General features: G+C 50.8%; 1 protein-coding gene across 4 annotated transcripts in view; it reads right to left on the bottom strand.

Annotated features, from left to right (window-relative positions):
* The window catches only part of FGD5 (FYVE, RhoGEF and PH domain containing 5), a 116,613-nt gene that overhangs the window by 26,938 nt on the left and 64,222 nt on the right, over positions 1–25,453 (bottom strand). For 2 of the 4 annotated variants that reach the window (XM_027093682.1, XM_027093683.1), the window contains exons 4-11: positions 23,780–23,838; positions 23,639–23,669; positions 5,412–5,572; positions 4,998–5,154; positions 4,293–4,380; positions 2,586–2,636; positions 1,943–2,001; positions 89–226 (exon numbers count right to left, since the gene is read on the bottom strand). In XM_027093682.1, coding sequence (XP_026949483.1) covers positions 89–226; positions 1,943–2,001; positions 2,586–2,636; positions 4,293–4,380; positions 4,998–5,154; positions 5,412–5,572; positions 23,639–23,669; positions 23,780–23,838 — 744 coding nt within the window. The remainder of the gene's footprint in view (positions 1–88; positions 227–1,942; positions 2,002–2,585; positions 2,637–4,292; positions 4,381–4,997; positions 5,155–5,411; positions 5,573–23,638; positions 23,670–23,779; positions 23,839–25,453) is intronic. The other 2 variants (XM_027093685.1, XM_027093684.1) reach the window with 1 other exon arrangement.

The following is a 25,453-nucleotide window of genomic DNA, read 5'->3' as shown; positions in this document are numbered from 1 at the left end:
AGAGCTGGGAGGTGATGAGGCCTGAGCTGGAGGGGGACCAGGGGGGAGGGGGAGGCAGAGCCCCAGTCCATCTTTCAGGAACACTCACAGCCACTGAGCTCTGCATCGGGGTTGGGTTATCTGGACCTGCCCGTCCATGGCTCAGGCAGAGTCCTAGCCCGATCCCAGCAGGCGTGAGGTGGAGGCCACTAGTCCAGAGCAGGCCTGGTGCAGTGTCCACAGGCAGCTGGAGAGACAACAGCCAGCCTGCATCTTGGCGTAGCATCAAGCCTGGCCCTTGGAGAAAGCCAGGAGGGTGTTTGGCCGTGGGCTACTCCAGTTGTTCCTCCAGGCAGGGGCCATGTGCAGGAGCTCACCACAGGAAGGAAGACACAGCCCTTCCTGACCTAGATTTTCCCTTTTGGAAGCAGAGGCATATCCCTCCTAAAGGGAAGTGTAGGCAGCCCAGCCCATCTGCTGCTACGTCACGACACGGCGCCGACTCCAAAGCACCTCTGTTTCTTGGCTACAGTGAGGGAAATCTCACTGTATGTACAAAATGCCAAAATGCCAGAGAGCTGGGAGCCCACGGACACCGGAGGGGGGTGGGTGCTGATGACAACAGCGTGTCTGACCCCCTGGATTTCGCACCCAGCTGTCTTCAGCCTCCACACTTGCACATGTCTCCACCAGCCACCTTGACTTCTCCCCTCAGACTCTTTTCCGACCGCACCTATGCTGTTCCCATCTTCCAGCCACGCTGGGTGACCCTCTGAACTCTGACATGTCTGGCACTTTCCCATCTCCATGCCTGTGCCCAGGCCAGGCCCTCTTCCTGGACCACCCTTGCTCCCTCTGCCTTCATGGCACACGCACATTCCTCCCTGTGTGGGCTCCTCCTGTATCACTGCTTCTCAGTGATCTCCCTGCTGGAGAGATGAATCCCTTCTCTGAACCTTGTAGCACTTTCTCTCTCTCCCTCACGATGTTTATCATGGTTCTTCATGTCCACGTATTTACTGCTCCACTAAGCTGTGATTTTTCTCAAGGGCTGGGATTCACGTCTTAGCTCTGCATCTCCAGACCCCAACACAAGACGTGACATGCAGCAGGGGTCCAAGAGACGTTATTTCCTTTCCCCTATTTCTATCTGCTGATGACTGATTACATGGATGCTCTGCATACCTGCCACAGCAAAGCTGAGCAACAGCTCGGCATACACACCACCATCACTCCCACCTCTGCCTGTGGAAGACATCACTAACCGATCACTGAACTCTTTCCCACTGGCCTAGGACTCGGCCTCAGAATCGTTCTTAACACACAGCTCTAGCATATTTACTGCTTAGAGGAGCAGAAAATATGTGGACACAAGTAACTGTGGTAACCACTGGAACAGAGTTGGGAGGTGGGATAAAACTGGCCATCCTGGACAGAAACGCAGTAAGCATCTGATCACCTCCCGAATGCAGAGTTATACACTGTCAGAACCAGGCGTGCTTTAGAGCTCACATGTTCTCGTGGATGAACGGCTCTCAAACTTTTGTGGGCCATTTATTTGGGGTGCTTGTTAAAAATGCCTATCTCTGGACCCTACCCCAGAAGTTCCAACTGGGAAGACCTAAGGCGTGCCTAGGAATCTGTAGTTTACAGACCACTCCAGGTGCTAACGCAAATGTTCTCAGACTACAGTCTGGGCACTACTTATCAGGTCTGTGCAAGTCTGCAGCCTCCCTCACTATTCAAATAAATGGTGAACTGGAGACCCAGAGAGGGACACACAGTACCTGAGGTCACACAGCACATGTCAGCGCCAGAACCCATGGCTTGTTGCAAGATCCCATGAGATAAATGGTTGCCTGCGCTCCTCACCAAGAAGTGGGGTATCACAAGGCAGACCTGTGCAGGGCGGAGGGGCTCCTGGAACCTGCAGCCAACGGAAGCTACCCAGGGCTGGACTTACCCCTTGCTCCATGCTGTCATTGGCGCGGTCTGTGACCTTGGAGATGAGGGTCAGCGAACCTACAGAAAGAAGCAGAGCCGAGGGCTGGGCCTCCTGGGGCGGGCCGGGCTAGCTGCCACCTCCTCGCCTCTCCCCACGCAGGATCCCCGCAGGGCCTTGTGTATGGGTGGCACCAATTCTTCCCATGGCCGGATCAGGTCACTGGCCCAATCCCAGCTTGGCCACTACCACCTAAGTGACCTTGACAGTCACGTGACCACCCCATGCCTCAGTTTCCTTGGCTGTAACTAGAATATGTTAAAATAGGGACTGCCCCGGCAGGTCGCATGCAGGGACAGCCACACAGAACTGGGAGGAAACAGGGAGTCTGGGTGAGATTTTTAGACCTGGCACTACCTCCTATCACTGAATTCTGATCACCTCCTTCTCCTCCTCTGACTGGACGTCAGCCCATCCCAGGGAGTCCCCATGGTTGAGGTGAAGGGGAGTCACTTGGCAGCCCCGGAGGCCTCACGTCCCCTGCACACCCAGCTGGGGGGAGGGGGCTGTGTTGTGTGCCTGGCATCTGGTGTAGAGTCCAGAGTTGGGGAGAGGGACCAAAACAGGAATGTATCCCCTTCCTCTGGGTTCACACCGGACTTACCCTGTGTGTTATCGTACTCAGCCGAGTCCGGGCAAAGGTTATTTAAATAGTCTGCAGACAGAACAAGAGCCAGGAGTCAGTTTGCCCTGGGGAGGCCAGCCCCTCGTGTCCACAACAGGAGCCCCTCTGTCTCCAGAGACGGAATGAGACTTCCAGAAGAATGAGGTGCCCACCCTCTCTTCTGTTAGCCCATCACAAGAACACACTGGCACAAAACTGGGCCCCCAGAATCACCACCAGCATCACGCCCACCACCGCTAGTCATTTATTCACTCATTCCACAAATATCTATTCAGCACCTGCTGTGTGGCTGGCACTGTGCTATGCCAAAGAAGCACACAGTCGGCTGGGGGAGACAGCTGTGGCCACCAACATGGTAGAGTGGGAATGTGTCAGATCCTTAACACATTTACACGCGTAAGGCTCGACACGGGCTGGTCTTGCTCCAGCTACCTCTCCATGCCTCTCGTTTAGTGGGGCAATGTAGGCATTCTTGCTACTTCTTGAACGTGCCAAGCTTGCTCAGACCCCAGGGCCTTTGCACTTACTATTTCCACCACCTGGTACTCTCTTCTTCCAGATCTTCATATCGCTCATGTCCTCACTTCACTGATATCTCTGTTCAATGTTACCTCCTCAGACAGGTCATCCCTGAGGGATGGATCTAATACAGCATCCCTGTTCCCCTGAATGTCCTCAATCTGCTTTATTTTTCTGTAAAGCTCTTATCACGGACATATTATACTTTTACTTCCTTATTTGTTTGTTCGAGTATAAGCTCCATAGCGTCACAGAGTTTGTTTAATTCACTTCTACCTTTCCAGCATTTAGCACAGAGCCTGGTACACAGTAGGTGATTCATAAATACTGGTTGAATTAGATGAAAAAATCCTCCATCTCCTGGCCCTAATGTCTTTTCTTACAGCCTGGTTGGTCCCTGGAGTTACATGCCTGTCTCTATGTGTGTAGTTCCATCTTCCCCACCAGAGCACCAGCTCCTGAGCCAGGGGTCTCTGTCCATTTAGAAGGCAGTTGCTCAGGACAGAGGTAAGAGTGTTTCTGGCAGGCAGAGGTAGGGGAGGGGATGACGCTCCTGAGGGAAGTTTGTATAGAAGGAAGAAACAAGGACCTGGGGCAGAGCCCCAAGAATCACTGACATTTATGGGGCCGTGGAGAGTGGCCAGTAGAGATGGAGAGGGAGCGGTCAGAGGGGTCAGAGGGAGGCAGGGAGAGAGTATACCACAGAAGCTCCGGGAGGAAAGGGCTTCGAGAAGCAGGAAGTGGTCAGCGGCAAAGCCACAGAGAGGGCCAGCAGGTCCAAGGGGGAAAACATCCGCTGATTCAAGAGGGCTTTGGTGATAAGACAGCTTTAGGGAAATGAGACCCACTGAGCCAGGGAGCAAATGCAGCCCAGGGGAAGGTGTGAGTTCCTGTGTGTTAGGACGGAGAGGCTTAAGGGAGACGTAGCAGGTGGCCACTCGGGCAAGTTTCCACATGGCAGCAGGGGATCCAAAGCTCAGCCGGAGGGAAGGTGGTGGCTGGGCCTGGCACCTCTGCAGGGGGTGACGGCATTCTTCCTCTCACCCCTTCCTGCTACAGTGGGAGGGGAAGTCTCATCGCATACCTTGCCAGGCCTCCCCCACCCCTCTGCAGGTGCTTCCCCTCCCCACACCAGCTCGGTACACCTTGACCTCCTGTGGGGCCCACCTGTGAGGAGCACTTGGTACTGGAACAGGCGCTGAACCACCCTCAGCAGCCGGTGCTTCACGTTCTGGCCACCTCCTTGCTGACTCTGCTGCTCCCAAGAGACAGGAGAACAAAACTCCATCAGAGACCCCTGCCTGAGGTCTCCGGGCTTACGGCATCCCACATGAGCCCATCCACACATGTTCCCTCCATGCCTTCTCCTGCCAGGCTGAGCATCTCCAAAACCAGGTTCCCCTCCTCCAGGGTGTCCTCCCAGATTAGCACCGCCCCACCCTGACAGTTCATTCTTTCAGGCTCACAGACTGTGCTACACTCAGTTATACATCGCTCCCAGACCCTGCTTTGCACCTAATGTTAGTGGTAGAACAAAGTCCCTGATTTTGCTGCCCAGTAACTGGATCCCCAGTTGGTGGTCATTTGTTGGGCACTCCAGTGGCTTAGGGCCCCAGCTTGCTTTGTGCTTCTCTCCTGGACAGAGAAACAGCTACTAAAACTCTCCCCATGGCTGGTGCTCATGGAGTTGTCATCAATGGCCCAATAGGGGATGTTCTGGGTTTCCCCTCCTGCTGGGTCACCCTCTCCACCCTACCCCCAGGTCTGCCCATCTGCCCCACTAAGAAGCCCCAGTGATTTGCATTAAGCCCTTCCATGCCCACCCCCACCCCTGCATCCTTAGAGCGGGTTCTTGGACTACCGACAACCCACCTCAAATTCTCGGACGGCAGCTGCTAGCCGGGGGGCATGGAGGCAATTCTCACCCAGCAGACTCAGGTACCTATCAAACTGCTGGATGTGAGCGGCATGGTGCTCAAACTCCTGCTCCCGGGCCAGGAAGACATCAGCCACCTTCTGCTGGCTCTCCCTGCAGCCAAGGAGGGGGCGGACAGGACAGCAAGAACTCAGCCTTGTGACCACACGGTGTTGGACGGTGAAGGTTGGCATTGCATCCCCGGTCGACTCTCCCACGGTTGTTTTACTTTGGGTGAACGACCTAACCCCTCCGTGTCTCAGCTTCCCCACCAGTCAAATGGAGACACCATTTCACATGGTGGGATTTTTACCCCACCTCCTGCATTCCCCAAGGCAACGAGGTGGGGACGGGGGTCCGGGGCCACTCACCAGTGTGACAGCCTCTCCTCCAGCTCCTCCAGGATCCCCTGGTGAAGGTCGCGGATGGGTGGGAGCTCACTCAGGCCACGTCGCAGCTCCTCCCTGGCCAACGTGTCCTTGCCCTCTTGGTCCATCTCATCCAAGGCCCCCATGACAGCTCCATGGAAATCCTGAAACCCCGAGAGGCCTGTTATGCATGAGTCGACTGGACTGAGCACAGTCCCCCAGGCAGCTCCTCCGCGGCTTTGGAGCCCTGGGTACATACTGATGGCACAGGACCTCACACCTGTGTCTCAGACCCTGTGAAATGGGGGTGACAACACGCACCTGGTGATCACAGGTAACTGATGCCCAAAGAGCCCCCCACGGCTCCCAGTATGGAGTAGGTTTAAAGCATGCTCATTCCTCCCCTTCCTTGTGGGACCTTGGGTGCACACTCTTCTTTTACAAGATGGGTAAGAAGTTGGGTAATTCCTTCTCTGAAGAAATACACAGCTCCTGCTTTACAATTATCCATCTCTGAAGAGGTTCATGGGCTGTTCTTTCAAAACAAAGTCTAAAGAAACTATAGGCATCTGCTCCCTGGTGTAAAAATGGTGAAGATGATGACTGTAAAAACATTCATGCGTAGTGCTAAGAAATCAGGAAGGGGTACAAAGCTGTCTTCCTACCCTAACACAGCTGTGTAAAAAATGAATAAAGGAAAAAGCTGAAAGGGAATGAAATGTAAACAGTTACAGTGTCAGGGGTATAGAATTAGGAATGATTATTTTCCCTTGTTGCCTCTGTTTTCTAAAATTTCTGTATCATGATTACATACTTTAACAATTAAAGTAAATTTAGGGAGTTCCCTGATGGCGCAGTGGATAAGACTCTGCGTTCCCAATGCAGGGGGCCTGGGTTCGATCCCTGGTCAGGGAACTAGATCCCACATGCATGCCGCAATTAAGAATTTGCATGCCACAACTAAGGAGCCCATGTGCTGCAACTAAGGAGGCTGCGAGCTGCAACTAAGAAGCCCGCCTGCCACAACTCAGGATGTCACATGTTACAACTAAGGAGCTGGTGAGCCACAACTAAGGAGCCCAAGAGCTGCAGTTAAGGAGCCTGCCTGCCACAACAAAGACGCAGTGTAACCAAATAAATATTTTTTAAAAATTAAAGTAAATTTAATAAACATTAAGATTATAAAGAATGTACGACTTCTTTCTCACAACAAAAATGTCTGATCTTGGGTTTCCCTGGTGGCGCAGTGGTTGAGAGCCCGCCTGCCGATGCAGGGGACACGGGTTCGTGCCCCGGTCTGGGAAGATCCCACATGCCGCAGAGCGGCTGGGCCCGTGAGCCATGGCCGCTGAGCCTGCGCGTCGGGAGCCTGTGCTCCACAACGGGAGAGGCCACAACAGTGAGAGGACCGCAAAAAAAAAAAAAAAAAAGTCTGATCTTCAAATAAACATGCTCTTACATGAGACCCAGTACTACGGTTTTAAATACATGGACTATCCTGAAACCACCTTGAATCCTGAAGCAATGCACATCAGGTGAATCTCAGCATCAGCAGCCATGGTCCGGCCCAAATCCAGAAGGTGACGTCACCTTGTCAACATTCAGGAAGGACGACCACCCTGCCTGTTCAACTGCCTCCCTGATGGGGAACTCATTATGGGCAAGACAGTTAACCCCATTGCTGAACAGTTTTTACTGTTAGAAAAGTTTCTTTACATAGAGATCTGAAAAGGGAAAGTGCCTGAGAGGCAGGGAGGTGGATGGGGCAGACGGAGGCAAAGGTGGAGAGGGAACGAAGAGAGCAAAGAGAGCAGAGGGAGGGGTGCTGATGGAGAGAGCGAGACAGAGAACGGGAGGGGCAGAGACCCGGGGAGACTCTCTGGCTGCCCCGGAACATCTGTAAAGAGGCCACTGTGCTCCAGGAAGGGCAGCAGATGTGGAGGTTGCAAAGGTCCCCACTTCCTCAACACCTCACCCCGTCCTGCGTCCGGGAACGGCAGGAGGGACACGGCAGGAGGGCCACCCTGGCTTGCACTCCCAAGGAGCGGGGATGAGTTGGTCCTGTCTGAGGCCGGCCCTAGCCAGCCCCAACACTCAGGTCGGAAACTGGGTGGAGAGAATGTGTGTCCTTAAGTGGAGGCCACACTCTTGAGCCATAATTAGAAACTGAATCGCATTGTACCCGAGCTACCAGAGCCTTTCCTGAAAGCAAGTTTAGGAGGATGGAGAAAGTATGAATGACAATGAAAGGGCAGCTAGGTGGGGATGGCAGCCAGCAGGTGGTGCTACTGAATTCTTATTTCTGCCTACAGCTGGCTCTGGGACACTTGGGGTCATCCTGAACCTGGAGGGGAGGTTTCTCTGTTGACCTTGACCTGGCATGGGAGGGCCCACCCACTCCTCCCTTCGGCGTCTCTGTGTTCACTAGGACCCAGTCTCCAGCCCTGCAGGGTCTTCTCAGCTGCGGCATCCCACAGAAAGAGAGAAAACGTGCTTGATGAGGCTGATAACCCCTCCTGCCTGGCAGCTGGTGGACAGAGGACTTTAACACACCCCCTTATCGGCTCAGTGCCAGGTTCCAGCACAGCTACCCCAGAGGAGGTCACGGGCAAGCTGTCAACCTATCTGAGCCTCAGTCTCCTCACCTGGAAAATGGGGATAACAGTACCACCAGGTATCTACAAAGTGAGGCTCCTGAGAGGCTCATCCTGATGTTTGAAACTGCTTTGTAAACTATAAAGCGCTATTCCTGCGGCAGCAATGGTTCAATTTTAGATATGACATCTCCAGAGCAGGGCCACATCTGTTGGTTTCCTCCCATGCTTCTGAAGTCCAGCAAAGCATGCGACACAGAGGTGTTTTATAATACTTGCTGATGGATGCACTGCAGCGCCCTTATTTACCAGAAAAGGAGAATGAGTCACGGGGGAGCCAAGACCCGAATAGGGTCACCCTGATACGCAGACCACAGTACACAGAAGGGGGTGGAGAGGGAGAGGGAGTGGGAACACGAAGGACAAGCAAAGACAAGGCTGATGGCTGCATTTGCATCACACTCCAGGGAGCTTAAATATTAATGGCTTTGCAAGCTGGCTTCTCATCTGTAATTAATTCTCACTCAATTGACTCAGTCCCAATGGGCAGGACGGCCACCAACAGCATGACTCATTCCTTGAACTAGAGCACAATCGGAACCGTACAGACATCCTTTCTGCAAACTCGCATCGGCTGGAAACGTGAGGGCCCGCCGCCCCATCCATTGCTCCCTGAACGGTTTCTGCCATCACCGCACCTGGGGGCCTGGCAGCCACCACAGAGGGAGGAAGGGGGTAGAAGATCCGTGGTCCTCATCTCCTTATCACTCAACAAATATCCTGAGCGCCTGCTCTGCCCCAAGCCCTGAGGGGACAGTGGGAACAGGAGAGATGCTGTTCTGCCGTCAAAGAGTTTGCAATCTAGGGGAAAAGCACTGAGCAAAACGATGACGTCAACACAGGGGTGTAACTGCTGTGACGGGAAAAACACAGGGGCTGTGCAGACCACGGGAAGGAGACCCGGCTTATCACCAGGGAGGCAACGCCCACACTGAGACAAGAGGGGGAGTGTTCCAGGTGTGGGGACAGCACATGCAAAGGCCCTGAGGTGGAGGAGGAACCGAGTTGGGTGTGGTTTGTGTGCCGTGGGTGTGTGCACGCATGCCGCATGCAGGACTGGAGCATGATGAAGCTGGAGGGTCAGACAGGACCCATCCCACAGGGCCCTGCAGCAGGCTTAAGGGACTTGGGTTTCATCCTGGGGTGGTGGGGAATCACTGAAGGTGCTAAGCAGGGGAGCAAAGTGACCAGGTTATCTGTCTTTAAAAGTTCACTTTGTTGGGAGAACAAACTGGAGATGGCTGGAGTGGGAGACCAGTGAGAAGGCCGTTCCAGTCGTCCAGAACAGGGGAGAGGCCAGGACCCAATGGTGTCATTGTGGGAGAGAGTGCACGGACCAGAGTCGGTAAGGAGTACGAAGTGACTGGACCCCATGCCTGCAGGGTCCAGCCCAACCCCCTGGGGCACCGGAGGCCTTCCTGACTCGGTCTACCCTCTCACATACACGCCTCCCCCGCTCTGTGTGGAGTTCCTGTCCCAACCCTCGAGGGCTCTAGAGAACGAGGACGAGTCCTTGTCTATCTAGACGGTTGCCTCCATGTGACCTGGGGCAAGTCACTCCATCACCATGGACCTCAATCTCCCCCTCTGCTAAATGCGGACACACGTACCTCTGCACAGGGTTTGTGCAGACCTCCTTCTGTCATGTTTTAGGAAGATTCGTTTCTGGGCCTTGCTTCTCCCCTAGACTGAGTGGTACTTATCTCTGTGCCCTGAGCACCCAGCCCAGGGCAGGTGCTCAACAAACAGCAACGCTGATGGTTACCGAACGCTTGCATTATTATTATTTCTATTTTACCAATAAGGGAATTAGGCCCAGAAGGATTAAGTAACTCTCCCAAGGCCACCAGATGGTGAGATTTGAGCCCACGTCAGCCTGACTCCAGAACCCTGGCTCTTCCAGCTGCTTCACGCCAATTCCTCCTCTTATGACTGGCCCAGACAGGTAAGTGACTTGCTCAGGTCAAGGAGGGAGACTGGAGCCCAGATCTCCAGAATCCTGGCCAGGGCTCTGCCCAACCTCAGAGACCCTGGGGCAGCCTGGGAGAGAGGCAAGGACGGCCTATGCCTCTGGAGCCCAGACGAGTCTCCTGGGAGCTCACGGGGTTCCCAGGACCCTGCTCTGGACATGCCTGCAGTGGATGCAGGGACCTCACATTCAGGGGCCTGGTCCCCTGGCTCCTTTCCCCTTCTCCAAACCACTCACTGCATTTTCTGGGTGACATGGCATCTCCATTCTCTGGGCTAAACAGTTAGTGGGTGGCCAGAATGTCCTGCTCCTTGCAAGTGGTCAAACCACTGATGGTGCTGCCAGAAGTCAAGTGGACGCACTGGAATCCCATGAGTCCAAACGTACACCAACATCAACCTTGACCCACCTACGTTATAACTGCGCCCTGGCAGAAGCCGTGAGCTGTCCAGGGCACATGACTTCATTTGACCTGGCCAATCACCGGAGGATACTTTGGAACCCTGAATATGTTTCTGTGGGGCACGCAAAGACTTTTTAAACCGTATACAAAAAGTACTAACCATACAGAAAAAAACTGTTAAATTGGACTTCACGTTAGAAGATGAATATGGAAAAATGGAATTTGGTTGTTCTGTGTACTACTCCTAATCTTGTTACTTTTCTATAAATTTTACTTTTCATTTCATTTTATTTTTTGCCATACCACAAGGCATGCGGAATCTTAGTTCCCCAACCAGGGATCGGACCTGTGCCCCTTGCAGTGGAAAGACACAGAACCTTAATCACTGGATCGCCAGGGAAGTCCCTTGAATTATTTTAAAATAAAAGGCTAAGAATAATTTTAAAAGTAAATAAGATGAGAAAGAACAAAATGCTTAGGAATAAATTTAACAAAAGAGGCATAGAACATGTACTCTGAAAACAACAAAACATCACTGAAACTAAAGAAGACCTAAGTAAATGGAAAGTGTCACATGTTCACAACTTAATATTGTTAACAGGTCAGCACTCCCGAGTTGAAAGACAGATTCACATCAACCCCTATCAAGACCCAAGTTGCCTTTTTTACAGAAATTGACAAGCTGCCCTAAAATTCATATGGACATGCAATAGCCCAAACAACCTTAAAAAAAGAACAAAGTTGGAAGACTCACACTTCCTGATTTCAAAACTTCCTATGTGGCTATAAGAATCAAGACTGTGTGGTAATGATGGAGGGACAGACATTTATATTAATGGAATAGAAATAAACCCTCACATTTACGGTCAATTGATTTTTGACAAGGGTGCCAAGAAAATTCAATGGAAGAATAATCTTTTCAACAAATGGTGCTGAGATATTTGAATATCCATATGCAAAAGAATGAATTTGGATTCCTTCTTTAGATCATACACAAAAATTAACTTAAAATCAAAGATTAAAGGTAAGGGCTAATACTATACGGGACTTCCCTGGAGGTCCAGCTGTTAAGACTTCACCTTCCAGTACAAGGTGGGTGGGTTCGATCCCTGGTCGGGGAGCTAAGATCCCACATGCCTTGTGGCCAGAAAACCAAAAAACATAAAACAAGCAGTACTGTAACAAACTCAATAAAGACTTTAAAAATGGTCCACATCAAAAAAATCTTTTAAAAAAAGAGATAATACTATAAAACTCTTTAAAAAATGAGAGTAAATCTTTGTGATTTGGGGCTAGGCAAAACTTTCTTACCTATGACACCAAAAGCACAAGCAAGGAAAGAAAAAATAGATCAATTAGAGTTCATCAAAATTTAAAACTTTTATGCTTCAAAGGATACTATCAAGAGAGTGAAAAGACAACCTACAGAACAGGAGGATATATTTGCAAATCATGTATCTGATAAGGGACTTGTATACAGAATTACAATAAAAAGACAACCTATTGAAAGATGGGCAAAGGATTTGAAAAGACATTTCTCCGAACAATATATACAAATGACCAAGAAGCACATGAAAGGATGCCTAACATCATTAGTCGTCAGGGAAATGCAAAATCAAAGCCACAATGAGATACCATTTTGCACCCACCAGGATGGTTATCATTAAAAAGACATATAACAAGTGCTGCAAGGAAGTGGCGAAATTGGAAACATCATACTACAACGGTGGGAATGTAAAATGGTGCAGCTAACTTTGGAAAACAGTCTAGGAGTTCCTCAAAAGGTTAAAGAAAGGTTACCATATGGTCCAGCATACGCTCCGAAGTATATACCCAAGAGAATGGAAAACGTGTTCATGTAGGAGTTTGCACATGGATGTTCACAGCAGCATTTTCATAACAGTCAAAAAGTGGAAAGAACCCAAATGTCCATCAACTGACGAACGGATAAACAAAAATATGGTATATCCACTCAATGAAATTTTACTTAGCCATGAAAAGGAATGAGTCAATGACACACACTACAACATGGATGAACCTTGAAAACATTATGGTAGATGACAGAAGCCAGTGTCAAAAGACCAAAAATTGTATGATTCCGTCTATATAAGATGTCCAGAATAGGCAAATCTATAGAGAAAGAACTGGGCTGGTGGGTGCCTAGGGCTGAGGGGGGTGATAACTCAGGGGTATGGAGTTTCTTTGGGGTGATGAGAATGTGCTAAAATTGACTGTGGTGATGACTGTATAACTCTGAATATATTAAAAAGTATTGAATTTTATGCTTTAAACAGATGAATTATATGGTTATGAGATTTATATCTGAATTAAGCTGTTGAAAAAATTGAATAGGGAAGCCACAGATTGGGAGACTATTCACAGTACACATATCTGAAAATGGACTCGTGTCCAGGATACTTAAATAGCTCCTACAAATCAAAAAGAAAAAGACAGACAACCCAATTGAAAAATAAGCCTAGGACATTTTTCAAAAGAGGATTTCCAAATGGCTAGTAAACAGAGGAAAGATACTCAATTTCATTAATCATCAGGGAAATGCAAATTGAAATCGCATGAGAAACCACTACACGATCAGCACAATGGCCATGAGTGAAAGGACTGACAGTGTGGGTATGCCGGCCAGTGCATGGAGAAAGCACTAGTCCTACACATCGCGAGTCGGGGTATATATTGCTTCGACCATGCTGTAAACCTATTTGGCAGCTTCTAATAAAGCCAAATCTATGCTCACCCTATGACCCGACAATTCTACTCCTAGGTAAATATTGAGGAGAAATGAGTTCCCTAGAACATTCATAGCAGCTTCGTAATAGCCTCAACTGGAAACAACCCAAACGATCTTTAACAGGAGGATAGATAGACCAACTGTGGGAGATCCATACGAAAGAACACTGATACACGGAAAACTGGTATGTATCTCACATTACGTTGAGCTAAAAAAAGCCAGAGACAAAAGGAATACACAATTCATGATTCCATTCAGATGAGGTTCAGGAACAGGCTAAACCAACTGAACGTGATGGAAAGTAAAATCGTGGTACCCTCTGGGGGGATGACGTCGACTAGGGCAGGGCACAAGGTACCTTCTGGGATGATGGGGATGGTCTACCTGGGTGGTGGTTACAAGTGCACACACAGGCATGTATTAAAAATTTGACCCCCACCCTTGAGATGTGTGCACTTACCTGTAGGTAAGTTACAAGACATTTTTTAAAAAAGCAAAACAGTTCTCTGAGGCCCCTGGGGGGAGTGAGGACACGCAAGAGCTCCCCACTGCTTTCACGCTCCTCCAAACCCCTCGCGGCCTCTCCTGCCCTCACAGCCAAGTCAGTCCGCTTGGCCAGTCGCTGACGGCCCTTCAGGAGCTGGCCGCGCTGGTCTCTGCAGCTGACGCTCATTCCTTTACACCAGTGGGGCTCCAAGCAGAGTGTGCATCCAAATCTCCTGCCTGGCTTATTCAAACCCAGCTTGCTGGACCGCAGCCCCCGAGTTTCCATTCAGCAGGTCGGGCGAGGGGTTGGATCATTTAACATTTCTTCCACGTTCCCTGATGTCGCTGCTGCTGCTGGTCCCGGGCCCACACTTTGAGAACTGCTGCTTTATAAGAATCCTCTTTCCCAGCCTCTGTGTGTTTGTTCTGTGCCTCCAGCATCTGATCCATATCTTGCTCATCTTTCTTTCTTTAACAGACCTTCATTGGAGTATAATTCCTTCACAATACTGTGTTAGTTTCGGTTATACAAAGCTGCTTTCAAACGCCACCTCCGTCATGAGGCCTTCCTGGGTTACTTCCGCAATCAGTCTAAGGGACTCTCAAGTGTCCTAGGGCCTCCAGAAATCCGGGGTCACAGCCTGAAGGGAGCCACCCCGATCTCAGAATGTCTCTGAAGTCTCATATTTTAGCTTAAAAATGAATGCATATTTTACATTATTCTCCAAAATATACCCAATTTAATTAATTTAAAATTTCACATCGAGAGCAAAGCGGAGGCTCTTAATAAATGTGCCGTGTTTATCCCGTGGCCTCAACTATGCCCCAGGCACCTACTGCATACCTGGGGCAGTGTAACCTGTATCCCAGCCTGAAAAGTAATGGCTTTACAAGGTTTTGCATTGTCAGGCTATTCACCTGCTCCGCATGTTTCTATTATCTTCCCTCCAATTAAGCAGAGAGCAGGCTGTGTCTACCCACTTTTGTTTCACCCTTGGATTGACCCGGCTTTGTTCACAACTGTGCTGAACAAAGCAAAATGTTTGCTACTTTCCCACTAGGTTCTCCATTTCAGGTGCAAACTGCAATCACCTGGGGAGCGTTTCCACTGGTTTCCATGACCAGGCTGCACTCCAGACCAATTAAACACAAACCTCTGAGGGTGGAACACCAGCATCCATAGTTTTTTAAAGCCACCGGGCCTGTGCGGAGGGAACTTACAGGATCACCTGTCTGTGTGTCTCAAATGTTAGTACTGCCCGGAGGGTTCTGAAAACACAGATGGCCAGGCCCCACCCCCAGAGTGTCTGACTTAGCAGATCTGAGGTTCTGAGGTGGGATCTAAGACTATGCATCTCCCACAAGTTCCCAGGTGATGCTGATGCTGCTGGTTCGGGGACCACACTTTGAGAACCACTGATGTAGATGAGTCTTTCTCACACTGTACCCCGTGGAGACCCAGGGCCAAGGAAGGTGGAGTCAGAGCCGACTTTGGCCTCCACCTGCCTCTGAACAAAAGTGCCTCCACTTTCATCCACTCTTCATACTGGCATTCTGAGTGAAATTCCTTTGAAAACAAGCTTCCATGGCTAAAAATGTCTGAGTCCCATCAGCCATCTCAGGGTGAGGCATCAAGGAGAAAGAGACCTTCCAAGGTCACACAGCAATTTCTTTTCCTGAACTGAATGAAATACAGAGGGAAGAGCCACACGCCTAGCACAGGAAACTCCTCTACTGAGATGCCCCCAACAGCCACCGAATTCGTACCTCCCAAAATGGGGAGCTCACCAACCCCCCCGGCACTTCAGGGGGAAAGCGAGCACATTTTCTCACACGCAACTGAAATCTGCTTCTCTCTGCTTCTCCCAAAGATCAATGTGCTCTCTGCCAGCAAAGACTGAGAAACAGAACCCCCCCAACCCCCGCCAACTTGATTAAAAAGTATTTCTTAGTGGGCAGGGGCTGCAAAAATAAGTAAGAGACAGCCTCGTTCCTGCCCCTGAAAAACAGCAAATCTTCCTGGCTATACATCAACTTCCCCAGCATGAGGCCGTCTGGGGGCTTAGTCTGGGTTAAACTTGTGGTCCTCCAGCATCGCCCCCTCCCACCAAACCCACCAGACCAACCTTCCCTACAACTCCCTCACTACATCTGCCCTGCTCGAGTCCTCAGGGCTCCCAAATTCCTATGTCTCCTTTTTGAAACACGACACATCCTGGCATTCAGGCTCTGCCTGAAGACCAGCTCTCCAGACTCTTCCTGTACACCCTACACTCCCCAAGCCCTCCCATCTGTACACTTGTTTCTGTGGCTGCTACCTGCCAAAAGGCCTGTTTCTACTTCCTGTCCATCCATGTCCATCTCAACACCTCCTCTTCCAGGAAGCCTTCCTTGACTTCATTCCTCCCACTCACACTGACTCCTCCCTCCTCGGGCTCCTTGCCACCTTACTGGACTGTTCCACATTTATTTGTCTCCTCCCCCTTCTCAGGGCTCTGGAGTCAAACAGCCCTGGCTCCACTTCTCACTGGCTGTGTGACTTTGGGTAAGTCACTCACCTTCTCTGGGACTCAGTTCTGGATCCATCCAACCATGTGAGAAATATTAACTGAGCACAAACTATATGCAACTAAATGAGCTAACGTATGTAAATTGCTAAGCACACATAGGAGCTCAACAAATGCTCTATGGCTGGGTGAGAAAAGAGGGGACTAGGGGGGCCAAACTGACAGCACACCAATTTAGATGAATAAACTCAGAAAGTCGCCGAAAAGTCCCTCTAGATCCTCTGTTTGCCCCAGTCATGTCAGCACCGAGGCCACAGCCAAATTAAACTCCTACGTGCTGATAAGGAAGGGCTTCTGAATGACTCTCCTCTTTCTCCGAGCAGTCTGAGAAGTCGGGCTGTGTCCTGGGGTGCTCCTTACGCCCCTGACACCCTTTCCAGCGGTTACCACCGCTGAGAAAAGCAGGCGGTGCTGTCAGTGGGAGGGGCACAGGGAGGATCCATGAGCCTCTCCCTGCCCTTCTGTACCATGTCTGCCTAATACCCCTCCCAAAGTCCTTTCACCCCTTCATAAAAGCCTGCCAGTCGGCAGGCTCCCCCCTCCAGGGCACCTCCTTCCTCCCAGGATCCCTGAGAGCCCTCTCCTGACACTGCACCCTCCCTTGGGGAAATCTGAGCCTCTCCTGGAGCTTCAGTTAACTTCTCTACACTTGACCGCTTCTGGTGCACATCCTGCACCCAGCTGACCACTAGCACGTCCTTCCCCAAGACCCTCTCCCTCGACTTAACCCATCATCTGCCCCCAAGCCTAGCCTGACCCCCTCCAGCACTTGCTGTCTTAGTGAGTCAGCAAGTCAGCAAGCCAGAAATCTGGGGTCAGCCTGGAGCCTGCCCTCCCCCTCCCACACTCAACGGCCCACCAGTCCCAGGCACACAGTCCTCAAATCTGCCTGCAGCACCGCAGCCCACTCTCACTCTTGCTAGAATCACCCAACGGCCTCCCACGGACCTTCAGCGGATCAAACCCAAACCCCAAGCATGCCTCGCGGGCTCTCCGGGCTCTGCCCCGGCTGTGCTGGCCTCAGCGCTCACCGCTCTCTTACTCACAACGCTCCAGCCAGGCTGAACTTCTTTCCGTTCCCAATCACACCATTCTCCAGCTGGCCTCTGGGCCTTTGTACATGCTGATCCCTTTGCCAGGTGCAAGCCTTCCTCACTGCTCCCCACCCAGCTAACTCATCCCCATCCTTCAAGTCTCAGCTTAGACACGTTTCCTCTGGGAATCCTTCTTGGACCCCCAGAGGCCTGGGGCGGGTACCTCCCCTGAGCCCCTGCAGCCTTTGGGTGCCCCCCACCACTGTATTAATATTGTTTCCTTCATGCCCACTTCCCTCCTGGACTGTCAGTTCCTGGAGGGCAGGGCCCTCCCGCTTGTCATTCCTCCATAAGTCCCCCGTACCCACCCCACAGGAGGTTGCTCAGGAAATAATTTTGATTGAAGAAATGGTAAGAACTGACCCCGCCATCATTTATTCATCAGGCATTTACTGAGCACCGACAGCATCCCAGGCATCACAAACCACTGGGGATGAGATCTGACAAGAGCTTTGCCCTCAAGCAGCTCCAAGTCTAGTGAGAGAGGCAGACAATAAGCAAGCACCTAAAAGCCCTGAAATGCACGAAGCGAAGCAGACAGAGCTGAAGGGAGACATGGAGGACGCAACACCCACAGGTGGAGACTTCAACATCCCACTCTCCGGGACGGACGGAAGACGAGACAGAGAATCACAGGGTGCAGCAGACTTGAAGAGCGCTACCATCACCCTGACCTCAGTGACATCTACAGAACACCCCCCACACACATCCTTTTCAAGTACACACGGAACATTCTCCAGGATATACTATATGTCAGGCCATAAAACAAGTCTCAATAAATTTAAAAGGGCTGAAACCACACAAAGCACATTCTCCAACCACAACGGAATTAGAAATCAGAAGCAGAAGGAAACGGGGGAAATTCACAAATATGTGGACACTAAATAATTTTAAATAACCCATGGGTCAAAGAAGAAAGCACAAAGGGAATTAGAAAGTATGTGAAAGTGAATGAAAATAAAAACACAATATAACAAGTAAACAAACAGATAAATTCGATCATTTCAGATAGTAAAAGGTGCAGTAAAGAAAAGAAAATGAAGCAGGAGGGAGCACAGAAGACAGGAGAGCTGCGGTTCCCTGCCCTCTCTGCATCCCCACCCTTGTCACGGCCTCATCGCAGGGGAGAGCACATCCCTGTCCCTTGCCTCTGGGCCTGGCCATGACACTTGCTCTGTCCAAAGCCACATGGGAAAAAGCGACGATGCGCCAGTTGTGAGCGTGAATTTTAGGAGCCCTCTGGTGTTTCTACTTGCTCTCCTACCATCACTCTGGGAATAGCCTCCCCCGAGGAACCTGCTGTACCTTCAGACTGGGCCCCAGAATAAACACACAAGAAATACAGCTGCTGACTTGAACCCAACTTTGACCGAATGACTCCCAGTTGACCCAGTTTCCCTTGCAACGAGGAGTGCCAAATGAGATGAAAGCAGAAGTTGTCCAGCGAGGCTTTCAGGAAATTGGTCTCAAGTAGACTAACTCAGCCAGGAGCATAACCTTTTGATTCCCCCCATTTCCTTCTTCCTGCCTGGGACATAGATGTGATGGCTAGAATACAGCAGCCATCCTGTATTCATGATACTCCTCCCACTGAATGGTGAAGACTATGTTCCCTCCCCTTGAGCGAAGGTGGACTTTTGTGACTGTCTCAACTAACAGAGTGTGGTAGTAGTGGTGCTACTTTTATGACCTGGCTTTGTCCAAGGCTACATCATAGAAATGTCACGTACTTCCTCCTGGCTCCCTCTTGGGACACTCATTCTTGGAACCTAACCACCATGCTGTGAGGAAGCCAAAACCTGCCCAGGCAGAGAGACTACCAGTAAGTGTTCTGGCTGCCAGCCCAGCTGGGGTCCCAGACAATAGCCAGCACCGAGCAGCAGCTGCTGGTGTGAAGGCACCTCTGGTTGATTCCAGCCCCTGGTCATCAAGTCACTCCTTGATTTTAGTCTTCTCCAGACATCATGGAGGACAGACACACTCTCCCCACCTTGCCCTGTCCAAATTCCTGGCCCGGAAAATCTGTGAACATCATAACATGGTTGTTTTATGCCACTAAGTTTTGGGCACCACCTTTGAGAAGCTGACACTTGAACTGAGACCACAATGAGAAGGAAGAACTTGGCTGTGAGAAGAGCAGGGGCAGGACATGCCAGTGGAGGAAAGGACAAGTGCAAAACCCATGCAATGTGACTGCGTTTGTAGCACCTGAAGGACAACAAGAAGGCCAGTGAGGCTGGGGTGCAGGAAGGAGAAAGTGGTCAGAGGAAAGGGCGCAGACGTGGATGAGGATCAGATCGCATAGGGCCTCTTGGGTGAGGAACCTCCTCCTGGGGTCTCAGATGGCGACAGCTTCCACAGTCACCTCTCCCAGTCAGCAGACTGGCTTATGCACAGGCCTACAATGCTTCGGCCCAAAGGAGGGACCCATGGTAGGAATTTTCTGCAACTGCTAGTGACACGGAGCAGGACCCTATGGTCCTCGCCCACCCCCTACCCCACGTCCTCAGTCTGCCTTTTGTCTGTGGAAAAATTTTGGCCAAAGAATAAGTTTAATCAGAGAAATGAGAAAATGCAGAAACAAATGAAAACAGTCAAAGGAGACCAAATAATAATAGTTTAGTCATTAAACATAGTCAAGGACCTTTAGTTCCTTAAGGGCTATAGATAATATCCTGAGCCATATCCTGTGAGCTGTCTTATAGATACTAAAATGCCCACCAGGTGGAAGAAGTGAATTACATCATGACCAGGCTGTAGCCATGACATAAGCTGCCACAATTCCGAAAACTGGCCTCAAAGAGATGGAAACAAACCGAACCTGGAACTGAAGATTAACTGTACCTAATACAATCAAGATGCTGCTGGTCAGACCACTGAAGACCAATTTCAAGATGACTGTCAGAGCTGACTGTGCTGTTTCTGCGTGTAGCCCCCTCCCTGTGTCTATAAAAGCTCTTGCCCCCGACTGTCAGTGGTGGGGAGTTGGCCTTTGGATAGGCGTCCGCACTGTGCCACTGCCCACCCCAGTTGCCAGCATCCAAAATAAAGCAAACTTTCCACCAACATGGCCTCTTAATTGGCTTTTGAGTGGCGAGCAGCCAGACCGCACTTTTGGTTACACTAGGAGAGGGATTTGTTTTAGATGACAAAACAAGAGAATTAAAGGTGTCTAGGGGCCACACCAGTTTAAAATCTCCAATGACTCATTATATGCAAGGAAAAGCAGGAGGCTTCTAGCTTGGCATTTTAGGTACATCTCAGTTTGGTCCTAACCTTGGTTTTGGACCCATCACTTGACCCACTTGGAAACCTGCCTTTCCAAACGTATCCATGTTCTAACGACGTGTGATGGTGCCCTGTTCTCCACACATATCACGTTCCTTTAGGCCTGTGAGTGTTCTTATGCTGACGACCTGCCCTCCTCTACCACCTTGGCCTGGTGGCTCCCTCAAAGTCCATGTCAGTGGCACCTCTTCTGCCAACTTTCCTGGATACCCCAAAGGGGAATAAGCCTCTCTGCCCCCCATGCTCGTGCAGACTTTTGCACAAATTATACTTACCACAGAGTAGCACAACTGTTCACATATATAGTTCTCCTCCCCACCTCCAACCTTTCCCTCAACAGAAAAAGGAGACCTACTCAAGGGCAGGTGGGGGGCCTTTTCCCTCTTTGGGGATCCAAGGCCTATCTCAGTGTCTACGGTGTTGTAAACATCCTGTGATGTTCTGTCCAGAAGGAACGGGTAAGTCAGATAGATAGATGGATGGATGGATGAACGGATGAACGGACAAATGGACGAATGGGTGGACAGGGAGTTTGATGAATGACTGGCTGGCTGGATGGGTGGATGGACATATCATTAGGTGCATGGACAGATGGAAGGACAGATGAGTGGGTGAAAGCCTGGCTAGATGAGTGGATGAGAGATTGATCATACACACAGGTGGGCAGGTGGATGAATACATTTATGACTGGGTTCAAGGAAGGATAGAGCAAGTCTTTAAAGCAGAAGTCAGCAAAATTTCCTGTAAAGACATGATAAGTATTTCAGGCTTTGTGAGCCACATATGGTCTCAGTCATATACTCTTCTTTGCCCTTTTTTCCACAAGTGTTTAAAATATGTAAAATCCATTCTTAGTTAATAGGCTGTAGAAAAACAAGATCTTGACCATGAGAATGCACTTCTGGATGACCAGAAATTTTATGAATCCCTGAGGTAGCGCTATCTACCATTTGACAAACACAAAGTTGAATCCCTAACACAGAAGGCCAGAGGCCATCTCTGTCGCCCTCTCAACAAAAGCACGATGGAGTCGAGGACTGTTCTAGCTGGGGAGGTTTAAAATGCACAGCTGGACCCTTCCCACCACCGGGCAGCCTTGGAATTTCAAAAGCAGCGGATCTCCACAGAGAAATTCTGAGAGTACCTGCCAACCTTAGCAATCAGACACAGACCCAGGGAGGGGAGTGGTGGAGAACGTCCCAAAGTCTGTGGTCTCCTTTGGACTAGTGTCCCTGGCTAGGACTTGGAGTCACATTGGGGCATTTCTGCCACTTCTATCCCCATAAGCACTAACATCACAATGTAGCTCCAGGCCACAATTTCCCACAACTAGCTTCTGAGTTGCGATTTTTTTTTTTATGGGCTCTTTTTTTCCCCTCCTCAGGATATTATTATGGATTACCAGCGGCTTCAGCATCTTTCCAACTGGCAGGAAGCAGTGCAAACAGAGATGGAAGTTTCCCAGTTAGAACCCTCTTAACAAAGTCATAAAACAAAAAGGCGCAGCCCCTCTGTCAAGCTGCCAGCTCAGAAGCAAGGGAGAAGCATTACAAAAGGGAGAGTGATGCTTCCTGCCGTGCTGGGGCCACTGCGCTTCACACCTGAGGGCTTTTGGGTTTAATCACCCACACAAAGTTCTCAGCCTGAAGGGCAAAAATGAGGGGCTGGGAGTGCAGGGCCAGAGCAGTGCTCTATCCCCCCTCTCCCGGGGACCTGGGTGCCTCTGTTCACATGGCAACACGACACCAGGGTGATGTCACCGAGAGGGACCTCAGCAGGATTCGACCAAAGACCTGGCTTGGTGCTGGTGCTCCGCTGCCGGCAGGAAGGCCCCTGCCCCGAAGAGCTCCAAAGGTGGAGGGGACACGTGACTAACACAGGACGGCAGCACAGCAGGAGTCAGGAGACCTGGGGCTTCCTCCTGGCTCAGCCACCGAGGGGCACTGGCCTTTGCATCACCACCGACAAAACGCTCAGGATGGACATTCCCAGCTCTGACATTCTTGGAAAGACACAAAGACGAATCAAAGCAGCACGGGACCAGGTGCCAGCCTACGAGGAGACTGCAGATGGCTTAGAGAGCCCAGCCGAGCAGGGAGCTCACGAGGGCCTTTATGGGACAGATGCCCTCACTTCCCACATCTTTGCTGCACCCTCTTCCCTTGCCCTTCCTTATGACTCAGCCCCAAAGTCACCCCCTCCGGGAAGCCTGCCTAGATTCCCTGAGGTTGTCAGTCACTCCCTTTTGCTCTGGATAATTACTCATTCACCAATCTGTCTCCTTCGCTGGCCAGATTGCCCCTGCAGAAGGGACCTGTCTGATCCGACTTTCCATCCCCAGCTCTTGTCACACAGCAAGTGTCCAAAAAACGTTCACTGAACTGAATTGAACTGACTGCACAGGGAGACCTTCTAGGCAGTCTGGCAGGTTGTGAAGGGTGGCAGTGCCAGAAATCCAGGCAGTCCCCAGTCTGGCCTCTTTTCCTCTGAAAATCCAGAGGATTCCCCTGACCCCACCGGCTCAGGTGTTATTGTCCCAATACCAAGGTGACTGAGAAAGTCTCTTGATACCCCAGCTGCCTGGTCCTTGTGCAAACACATCACCTTCTCCACATAGACCTAAACGTACAATGAGCGCACACACCTGTACACACACACACGCACATGCATGTCCCCACCCCACACACCTGAACTTGCACACACACAGCTACGACCCAGAATTACATCTGTCCTCCTTCTGTCTTCTTCAATGAGAGGGTCGAGGAGACCGCAAACATCCTTCCAGAAACCTCAGCACGTCCCCTATGTACCCTCCACTCAGGCAGAGGGTAGCTCCACGGAAAGAGTGTGCTCTTCGCCCCCTGAAGCACACGAAGCAGGAGACAGACTTCCCTGAAAAGCTTCGGTGAACAGGTGCCTCTGCTTGTGGAAAGCACCTCTGTCTCCTCATTGCTTTTCTGCCCCTTATATCACAGCCTTGTAAAAGGGCGATTCGTTTTGGACAATTAAAGTGATTAACTCACCAGATGTAGGTGCTGGAGCATCTCCACGTATCTGCAGGGGGAAAGAGGTTTGAGTGCATTAATTCTCATTCTGTAGAAGCCGGGGAGGGGTGATGTTCTGTTAACAAGCTCAAGGCCACAGGCAGCTGCTTGGGGACTCACGCTTTCTCTGAAGACAGCAGTTCCTGTGCTATGACGTGGGCTCTGGACTGTCCGTCCACCTGTGGGAGGAAACAGAGCCATCAGGAGGGACGGTACCCATGGGGGCAGTAGAAGGGGAATCCCAGCTCCACAAGCATCAGTCAGGTTTATAGAAGGACCATCACGCTGCCGGAGGTGAATTCCACAGGCTTCTCAGGCCACCCCGGCACTCACTACCTGTGTGATCTTCAGCCTCACCGCACCCCGGCTGCCTCATCTGTAATGTGGACATTAACAGCATCTAGTGCTCAGCCCAGTGCCTGCTGCGGCCTGCATGCTCGGCCGCCCTCACACCCACGCAGACTCTGCCCACAGCCCGGCAGGTTTTGAACAACCTGCGGTTCTGTGCCAAGCGAGCTCTCCTTGCTTTTTTACATGCTGTCACCTCAGTGTACTCTTCCTTTCTCTGCCTGGCCACCTCCCAGTTATCCTTGGAGACTTAGCCATGATGTCTGTCACTTCCTCCAAGGAGCACTCCTGATCCCCTCCCCGAACAGGCTGGATTAGGTGTCCTTTCTGGGCAGCCCCCTCTCAGGACACCGATTACATCTCCCCCTGCAGGCAGGCACCGGGAAGTGCACCTCTGCAGGACAGTGCCCAGCCTGGGGTTGGTCCTCTTTTGTTACTGAAAGAATGAACGAGTGAATGAATGAATGAATGAATGTTCATACCACTCGGGAAGCACTGACTCTCCTGGCTAACCTCAGAAGGTGAGCCATTTAACCCATCTGAACCCCAGCCTCCGCACCTGTGAGATTCGACAATAACTGAGATTTTGTCTATAAACAGGAAGGATGAGTGGGGGCCGAGGCAGAGGCCCGGGCCTTCTGCCACGAGCAACCCTTGTGGCCCCAAACCTGCCGGATATCAGACACACCGCGGTGTATCCGGAAGAGCAGAGACACTATGGGGCAGTGACAGGACAGATGGGGAAAGACACTGGGCCTGTGCAGGCGAGGCTGGGCGGGGTGGCCGCCGCGGAGAAGAGGGCACTGATGGGACGCATGGCTCCTGGTTTCCGGTCTCCTGCCACCTTCCCTTGCAACCCTGCAGAAGTCACTTTCCGAGGTCGGGCCTTAGCTTCCCAGGTGTGAGTAGAGTGACCTCTGAAGGCCGTTGTCTGCTGAACCTGTGTGTTATTAAACTTGAGATGCGATGATCTACTCCAGTGGCCAGAAACGCACTGCCTGTTGAGGGAGCAGCTGCACGGGGCTGTGGCTAAGAGCACGGACTCCGGAACCAGGCAGTCTGGGCTCAAATCCTGCTTCTGCCTTGTACTAGTTAAACAAGTCACTTAACCTTTCTGTACCTCAATTTCCTTACCTGTAAAATGGGCACAGCAGTATAATGGTATCTCACACACACACATATTGTGAAGATTAAATGAGTGTGTATATATACAGATAGAGACCTCTCTGTATCTGTATCCATATCTGCATCTCACACTTGGAACAGCGTCTGGTACACAGTAAACACTACACAGCTAACCGCTATCATTATGCTTGTGCTTTTTGTACCCTGAGGAACAGAACCAGGTGCCCAGGGATGGAATAAGAACAAATAATTTACAGGGTCAAGTAGCGAAAGGCCTCAACTGCAGAGTAGAGGCTGAGCCACTCCTCTGATAGCAGTTGA

This window comes from Aethalodelphis obliquidens, unplaced genomic scaffold, assembly GCF_003676395.1.
Source record: "Aethalodelphis obliquidens isolate GAN/ISIS:26980383/991018 unplaced genomic scaffold, ASM367639v1 scaffold86, whole genome shotgun sequence".
NCBI lineage: Eukaryota > Metazoa > Chordata > Mammalia > Artiodactyla > Delphinidae > Aethalodelphis > Aethalodelphis obliquidens.
Note: the sequence above shows the minus strand (reverse complement) of the source record. Positions and strands in the feature narration are given on the sequence as shown.